General features: G+C 38.7%; 1 protein-coding gene across 1 annotated transcript; it reads right to left on the reverse strand.

Annotated features, from left to right (window-relative positions):
* Positions 1-6,935: 6,935 nt before the first annotated feature.
* LOC146662934 (syncytin-2-like) lies at positions 6,936-8,544 on the reverse strand. The gene is made up of 3 exons (XM_085417337.1): positions 8,533-8,544; positions 7,302-8,258; positions 6,936-7,040 (listed from the first exon to the last, which is right to left on the reverse strand). Exons 1-3 carry the CDS (start codon positions 8,542-8,544, stop codon positions 6,936-6,938), a joined length of 1,074 nt encoding a protein of 357 aa, XP_085273463.1.
* Between the last annotated feature and the right edge of the window lie 930 nt (positions 8,545-9,474).

Genomic DNA, 9,474 nt, shown 5'->3' on the forward strand with positions numbered 1-9,474 from the left:
CAATAGTTTACAGCTAGTGAAGTGTCAGTGACTTCTGGGTTGGTCCCTGATCTTCATCTTATGAGATTGTTATTTTAATAACACTTGATTTATTTAAAAGAAAAAAGAAAAAAAAAGAAGAAAAAACGAAAATATTTTTCTCCCTGTTTTATCTTTTTCTCTGGGTCTCAGGAGGACATTATGTCTCTCTCCACTACAAGACTCTTGTTATGTCTAAAGAACAGTCATATTAAAATGATCCTCAATTGGACTCTGGCGCTTTCTCCCGACTTTCCTGACATGATTCTGCGCGTGGACGGAGCAGCCGCACAGACGACTCGACTACCGTAGCGCCTTAACTTAGCTATTGTAGGGCGCGCACACATCAATGAAACTAAACACATTTTACAATAAATCCAATTGACTTTGGCTAATTTTGTGAACATTCATTACAGTTTTAGGTAGTTTTCCTTTTTGTTTTGATTTTATTTCCGTTAAAGCAAACGTTGTTCCACCTCTAGTTTTCGTTATTTCATTTAAATAACATTTATTTTCTTTAATAATAATAACCCTGCTCTGCACACTGGAATAAACATAATCAACATGATCAACATTTTACTGCGTGTTATTTCACTATCTTATTGAGTCAAATACTCCATGCTTATGTGGTTTACGACATTATGTTTATGTACTCTGTCTCTAAATGTTTGAAGAATTTTCAAGTTTGGGGTCAACTTTTGAGAATTTGACCATAAGTGAAAGTCATGGCATTATCACCCCCTTTGGGGCTTACCTTTCCCAGTTTTGATGATATTCCTCCCCATTCTCTATTCTTTGCAAGTACCCTTTTTCGGTGGCGAGAAACTGTTGGTGTGGCCAAGTGGGTGCTGTAAAAACAAAAGCTCAAGACAGAACAGTCACCAGTCATGTACTTCATACAAACTTAAGATATATTGACCTTCATATTGATCCTCTGAGTGTAATGTTACATTTTAATTTAAACTTCTCAAAGCTAAACACAATATTTTACTTTATTTTACTCTTGTTCTTGTGCAGCACCACCCCTATCGGTTCTCTCTTAGTTTTAAATTGCTGACTATTTCAAAAAGCACCCAAAAGGCGGGGGCCAGTGTTTATCATTATATATCTCTCTTTTGAGTTTGGCAAGTCTATCATTCCCCTGTTATTCATAGACCTCAGTGGAGGATTTTTTATTTTATTGTTTTTTTATAACCATTAATTGAATTTTTACAATGGCCTGCTATGGTTAACAATAACATGTTCAGTCATGGGCGAAAACGGACCTTTTCTTCACTTTAGCATTTAACATTCCCAACAATTTTATAATGATACATTAATCGAAACACAGCTACTATAACACAATTTTCTTAATGCAAACATCAATAACTCAAAATTAGCAACCAAAGGGTTAAGTCTGCAGTTCACACTCATGTGACGCTGCAGCCTCCCCCTTTAGTCTCTGTCATTCTTCTGTTCTTATAAAAAACAACCCAAAGCAAGACAACTTTTCTCAAACTAGGCGTTACCTTAAAAGGAGCCTTTCTCTCACATTTCTCTGCTTGTGTGTGTTTTTGTTTCACCTTTTGTTGTGATGCTCCGGACGCCTTCCCAACCTCCACAAGTTTGTTGGGCCCAATGTTATATGTTAAAAACTCCTCTTAATTTCTCCTTTAACTCTCTGCTAGCTGCTGTCTTTTCCACAGCTGCTGATTCTTGCTGAATTTGGTTTCCATAACTATAATTTGCTTCGGCCGCTGTGCTTGTGGGGGCAGTTGGTCCAGGCCCGTAGCCACCTGTATCAACACACTGAGAGATTTATTTAATATCATTTTCATCACAATCTTAATCTGCCGACTGAGGTGCCGGTCTTAATCATATACGATTTGTCTCTTCTATATCAAAACCCAGCCGAACATCAAACATTCAGCGTAGTCATTCAAAACCTTATTTATAATATTATAATCAGTAAAATCAGCGTTTTAATTACAGGCATGTATCATTGTTTGCAAATCAAAATTATAAAACTCAATAACACGCTAAACAGCAACAAAAGTCCTCTGTACTCCTCCCAGCTCATTTGCATGTTCACACACAGTCTAAAAATAGCTTGCAGCGCTGCAGCTGCACGTCACACAGAGTCTCACACAAAGCTCAGGCAAAACTCTATTATTTTATATTACAAAGACGTCTTATATTTACAACCACTGAAAGGCCTGACAGATTCAGCACCTAACAAATTTCGACAAATTTAACCATAACGGGTCCAACCGAAGAAAGTCTCACTGTTTCTGATTTCACTGAAATCAGACAAATAAGGCAATGTCTTTTCTGCGAACAGTATTTCCCATAACTCAGCAGTATAATGCATCATAAAACAATATCATTCATCCACAATAAATCAGCAGTCTAATGTAATGCAAATCAGTTTAACTAATGCAATAGTTATCAGCTTCTTCTAATTCATAAGGCAAACTAAAACTACCTAATAATTCACAATCTTTAACTAAGGGCATAACATGGCATAAAATAATATTCCACTTTTTACACCTGTCTCCCCAATGTGATGTTTGTGTATTGTATGTACGGTTGGCAAAGTCAGTCTCTAAATTGCCCCTCGGGGATAAAGAGTCTTCTGAATCTGAATCTAAATTTCTTTGTGCCCTCCTTTCCCTGTTAATGCCCTACCTGACCCCCTGGCAAAGGTTTGCTAGACCCGCCCCTGCACAGTTACCAGCTGTCAGCTAGCTTTTAATAAATGATTATCTGAATCTTACAACCAAAGTTTTTATCTGACGTAAAATGTATACAAATCATACATATACCAACAAGACAAATAATTCAACAAATAATTCACCTGTTCTGGTGTGTATTCTTCTCTACAGGAAAAATGCCACGTCAGATGACAGAATGCCCAATATGCTTGGTTCCATATGTTGCAGTTGGGCAGCATTTAAAAAAAACCCACCATGTTGTAAACAAAGAAGAATTACATTTACTGCTAAATTACTGCTCTACAGTGTAAGTCACTGTCATACAGTATATGACAAAACATTGCAACAATTTAAAGTTGTAGTTACATTTGTCAAACTGGATGTGATATGCAGTTACAGGGGCAGGCTGGACTGTCCAGTATGTAAAGCTAAAAACCGTATAAGACTGGATAAGCACTTGGAAAATGTCCACTGTGAGATTGAGGTTAGTGTTTTGTATAGCTTACATTTTGTTGTTAAATTAGAATGCATTCTTATGTGACATGTTTCACTAACTTTCTCAAACATTGCTGTTCTATTGTTTATACCCTTTCAGAAATCAGATCAGAAGAAAGTAATAAGGACAGCGAAACGATTGGCTAATCTGAAAGCCCTCAAAGCTCTCAGACGTTCAAATCCACAGCCTCCAATGGTGACCTCACTGGACATAGAGCAGCTGACTGAAAGCAGTGATCAAGAGGAGCGAAGTGATAGCAGTGATACCAGTGAAGATTGTGTGGAGATTAGAGAAGACAGCTCAGTCCATTCCCCTCTCAATCAATTAGATGATGCTCAAGTCCAACATCAGACTTGCAAAAAGTGCAAAGAACAGGATTTGTTACTTCAACTCCTGAAAAGGAATCTGAAAAGTTTGAAATCCACTAAGGATAAACTTGGCTTCAAACCTCTCAGCCCCCCAAAGCGCCAGAAATTTGAAAGAAGTAAACGTGACCCAACAGCCCGGCTTCCTAAATTTGGTATGAATTCTTTGGCAATAATATTGTTTCTTGTGTAGTGTAATCTGAATTTGTATATCTGGTTGTTCTATTTTGGAACTCACATCCCGCTAATTAAACAGATACTACTAATTAGCAATATCTTCCAAATATCATTGTCAACCAATTGAATTAGAAGAATGTTTTCTGTACCTCATCAGTTTGTCATGACACTTCTAATTGCTATGTTGTTACTACACTTTATTTTAAACAGAGAAAGACCTGAATGCTTGGTTTCAGCACATTTGTGGGACAGGTAAAAAGGACGTTGAAAATGCCAAACAACGGGTCCAATATGTCCGTGCCTGGGCATATTTCATGTCTCACAATCAAGTTCCTGCAATGACGTTTGCATTTATGGACAACAGAGAAAGACTGACTGAGTACATTTTTACAAATTTCTGTGATATATTAGTCCAGTAATCTCAATAATACTAAAGTGATTACTGATTTGTGTTTGTTTGTGGGCCTTTTTAGATGGACAACGTATCTGAATAAATATGCTGTAACAACCAAAAGGATCTGGATTGGAAGTGTGAGGGCGTTCTTGCAATTTCTGATTGATGCACAACTGCCAGAGGTCAGAGCCTCCCGTAAGGCTTTAAAGGGGACTTTATTTGCACTTCAGTCGGAGATGAAGAAGAGCAGAAGGGAGTTACAAACCCACAGGCAAGACATCCAAATCAAAAAATCACGTAAGATCCAACTTTACTACTTATTCATCACTGTCGTTACTTAGCATGTGTAATAAATACATTATTTATAAATGTCATGATGTCATTACTGTGATGTAGTGAGGAAGGAGGACTCAAAATGTTATAATGTAAGGTATAAATTGTATTTAAGTATATATTTTGTACACTGGAAAGGTATACATTGTACAAAATAGAAACTAGGAAATGCAGAGTAACACAAACAGGCAGGCAGCAAAACAGTTTGTCACCACAAGGAAACAGTGGCACACCAAAGCTACTTATTCCAAAGTAAGAAGGAAGTAAAGATAGCTGAGAGAACCTACCACAGATGTAGACAACAAAATTGTCTACATCTGTGGTAGGTTGAAAGTGAGGGGTAAAAGTTATACTAAACAAAAGAAAAATGTCACCAAAAACAGGAGACATGACCAGCAACTAACCAGTGGGAAAACATAACTAAACATACAAACGCAGAAAGAAAAAACCTAAAATATGTCTATCTAAACAATAAGCAAACTAGTAATCAAATTAAAGATACCTAATGATAAAATGAACTATACAGTCAAAAAACACAAAGACTAAAATGGTAAAGGAAATGAGACTATCAAAATTTAGGATATTGATATTTCCTTTTTTCACATGAATGTGTTATATTCAGTACTAAGCTTAGTAAACTTCGAAAATTTAGGAAGTAGGATAAATAAATTGAAAGGGTTAGTATTCTGGATTGGGAAAGTAAGATTTAAGTTCAAAATGGCAATCCAATTCATTTTCATATACTGTGAGCTCTGATCGCCAGTTCTTCTTCCTTACAAAATAATTTTTTGAAAAAAATTAGGTCTAAACTACAACTTGTTTTATATTTACATCATTGCGTGCAGCATGAATGAGCATGACTGGAGCTGCAGGAACATAAAAACATTCTGTGTCTTTTAGAAATGCTTGTAGATCCTGTCCACATCACTGATTTTCTCAAGAAGACCACCACACACATCCCTGAAGCACTTGGTAAGTGTTTAGTTCATTTATCCATAAGGACAACTCTAATAACCCCAATAATATCTCTGTTAATGAGAAATTATATAATATTTACTTACCAGCTGTAATCTGTATGTATATATATAGTTCAGAATCTCAGATTTACAGAAATATATGACAGAACTTTTTGCTTTCAATTAGAACAGACTGCTCATTTATAATCACTTGTTGGACTTTTGATTTTTGTTCAAATATATAATACATATACAAACAGTAGCATTTGTGAGGTTTATATAGGATTATATTAGGGGGAGTATATAGCAATATAAGGGATATGCTCCCCTATCCCTTGTGTCTTATCGTGCAACCTCTATGTTACTCAATAGTCGAGCTTGAGAAACATCCCACAACTGAGAACCTAGACTGGTTCTATGGTCTTCTGGCTGGATTTGTCATCTGCACAACTGGGCACAGAAGAGGCGTCATATCAAATATGACAGTTGACGAAGTTGGCACTGCTGAAGCGGATGGTGATGGCCGGCGGATAATCAGAGTAAAATCATTAAGAAATTATTTTTTCTCCCTGATTAAAGGTTTTTTCTTACCAGCGACATCAATGACTGTGTGCAATGTAATTTAGTTGCTGATTCTTTTACAGGTAAAAGAGCACAAGACCAAAGAAACATTTGGCCATGCACTTGTTCCGCTAATGAACGACGAATACATATGGTTTCACCGCTTTGTGTACCACCACCACAGATAGCCTGGTGTATCATCACAATTGATTTTTGCCAACACTGATGGAGGGCCTTATTCTAAGATGCTGACATCATTTCAAGATGCATGGAGGAAGTTTGGTATCCCAGGAAAACCAACCTTCTCTATGATTAGGAGCAGCATCAGCACTTTTGTGAGTAGTTTCCACTTTATGGTGATTCAGTGTTTTTATCTTCCTATCCTTTTAGAGGGATGATATAAAACAGTCACCCTTCCTGGTTCTACTCCCAGTGTTTTAATGTTGAAAGGACATTTCTTTTTCTTTATATTGTCTTCGGTTGTACTTCTTTTTGTGGTTCTGTCCTTAGCTCTGCAAATCTCCTTGAAAATGTCAAATGTTAGTGCAATTAATAGGGCTGTCAAAACTGAGAGCATTGTCCTTGTTTCAGACTGTCCCACAACATTATCGGCTTTGTGGACCACTTTATTGAGCCAGTTGGCATCTGCAAACTGCAACCTGCTGCCCCAGCATGCAACAGCAAAGAGGATGGCACTGGCCACAACAAACTCATAGAAAATCGTCAACCACCTCAGAAAATTACCTGGGCACTCTCGAGTGCAGTAGTGTTTTTTTACCCAGTCCAGTTTATCTTCAGTGTGTACTTATATTTACAGTGCTCCACTATGTCTGCATTGACCCCTTTGATTAAAACAGGGGTCACGGGTTTCCTGGTCTTCCTAAAGTACAAAATCAATTATTTGGTCTTTTTCACTTTAAACTGCAGAGGATTTTGCTCACACTACATGACAAAGGGGTCCACCACAGCCTGGCACTCATCACCCTCAGTGATGCATCCAACCACCGCAGAGTCATCAGAAAATGATGATGGCAGGTCTTGCAGTGGCTGAAGTTTGTGATGTAGAGGGTGAAGAGAAAGGGGAGAGGACCGTCTCTTGTGATGCCACTGTTTTGCTGATCACCTTGTCAGACACCTTGTGTTGAAGATGCATTTATTGTGGTTGTCCTGTCAGGTAATCAACAATCTAGGACCAAGAGTGACCTGACTATGTCGAGAGTGATTTAGGAAAATTATGGCCAGTGCTGTGGCTAAGAATAAATGAAGCAGGCAAAAATAATGCTTTACATAAAGCATGTGTAGTCTTACCCACACTAAACGACCAATTACAGTTATTCTAGTATCCATGTCACTCTGCTGCAACAGTATGTAATTGGTAAAGGTGTTAGCAATCATTTTATTCACCATCGATCTTACACATGGCAAAATGCAACCTGTAAACAAGCAAAGCAACGCCAATAATGTAAGAATGGGAGTCAAAAACTTTAAGAACATATTCCACCATGGTCCAGATGTCAACCAGGCTATCCAGCCTTGTGACGCGTCTCCTCCTGATGTGTGGTCTGCCACATATTTCTGCAGAGCAGTCAAGTTTTGCAGTGCCTCATAGATGTCTCCTCCAGTCGTATATCCATCCGGAATAAACGTACAACATGTCTCTCCAATCAGCTTACACACACCTCCTTGTGATGCTGTTATCAAGTCTAGGGTCAGCCTGTTCTGCAGTACCATCGTTCTGATGGCCTGTTGCTCCTCCGCTAAGGCTGTTCCCAGAGTCTTAGTGAGATTAATGTGTCGCAGTAGGGCATATCGGTTGATCTCCACATGATCCCGCACCTCTGCAACTCCGATGTTTGGGATCAAACTTTGGAAGAACTTAGCTCCTCCACTCCAAATGCGGAATTCTCGCGGCACTCCAGTGTCTACTGTCACTCCAAACGAGTCAGGTGAGGCTAAATTCACCTCACGCTTCTGTCGGTTGCTAGCGTGATGTTCAACTCTGTCCATGAAGAAGACATGATCGGATAATTTCACCACGGCACACAATCCTCCCCATCCCTCAGGGAGTGATAGATAGGCTTTATGTCCACACAGGAAATACCAATCAGCCAAAACTCTTGTTCCTTTGCTGCTCGGCACCGTCCTTGAACATCCTGTCCACTTCTGACTCTTTGCCTTTACTGGTATCCTGTAAGCCCGGTTGGACTTGCATTCAGTCCTCCTTAATGTCAAGTTCTCAGCGCACTTTGCATCGGTCAAGTATACCTGTTGTAGTGACTTGTGAATAATTTAATTCAGGTTTAGGTAAATAGGGCCAGACCACAGTCACATCAAGCCATGTTATATTGATAATAAAGGGGCAGCCAAAAGTAGCTAGTGTGTGATGGGCAGCCCCATAACAGAATGGCCGTGCTGTGTAGATCAATTAACTTGTTGAATACTTAAATTAATGCGGTGTGAATTTGGAAAGCATGTAAGTCAAGCTGTTTTTTCACTCTAAAATGTAAAGATGTCCCCTAAATGAACCACACACACTCACGTCTTGATGCATTCTCAATCATCCAGGAGATGATTGGAGATTCACACACACTCACATTTTTGTTTTGAAAAGAAGAGTTATAAACATATACTCACTGAATGTGACGTTGTCAAGGAAGAAGGTGGTGTGGTGAGCTTTTTTGAGAACTGTGGTTTCACGCTGTGATGAAATTCTTAAACGTTACATGTTTTTGGGCAGCTCTTATATTTCACACCAATTTCAAGTCCTGTTGGAGGGACTTGGGAATGCATTACTGTCAATCAATATCCTCTCAAAGAGCCATATAAATATACAGTGGGGCAAAAAAGTATTTAGTCAGCCACCGATTGTGCAAGTTCCCCCACCTAAAATGATGACAGAGGTCAGTAATTTGCACCAGAGGTACACTTCAACTGTGAGAGACAGAATGTGAAAAAAAAATCCATGAATTCACATGGTAGGATTTGTAAAGAATTTATTCGTAAATCAGGGTGGATAATAAGTATTTGGTCAATAACAAAAATACAACTCAGTACTTTGTAACATAACCTTTGTTGGCAATAACAGAGGTCAAACGTTTACTATAGGTCTTTACCAGGTTTGCACACACAGTAGCTGGTATTTTGGCCCTAGTCTAGTCTAGTCTACCCTCTTCCTGACCAAGGATGGGATGTTTGCCTTCGTGCTTTTATGTTATATGACCCTTTTGACCACACACACACACACACACACACACACACACACACAGTATTCTTTGTTCACATGTATACCTATGTAAGATGCTATATGTTAATGACCCTATGCATATTCATGTAACCACAATAAAAGGAGTGCTATGGGGAGCCTGGCTGAGAGTCTGACAGAGGTCAAGTGGTGGGACGACACTTGGCTCCAGGCAGATCTCCCTCATGCATGAGTAAACCAGAGCCTTGTGTCTTGCTTTTTGCTGCGTAGCAGATTGTC

The sequence above is a fragment of the Rhamphochromis longiceps genome, linkage group LG8 (genome assembly GCF_057381845.1).
Source record: "Rhamphochromis longiceps isolate RC_006_pf linkage group LG8, R_longiceps_female_GT1.1, whole genome shotgun sequence".
In the NCBI taxonomy this organism is placed as follows: domain Eukaryota; kingdom Metazoa; phylum Chordata; class Actinopteri; order Cichliformes; family Cichlidae; genus Rhamphochromis; species Rhamphochromis longiceps.

Bases quoted from the DNA above. Each gene is read 5' to 3' on its own strand.
- LOC146662934 (XM_085417337.1), bottom strand. The intron at 7,041-7,301 runs GTAAGACTACAC...CACAAACTTCAG, and splicing joins TAATTGGTCGTTTAGTGTGG to CCACTGCAAGACCTGCCATC.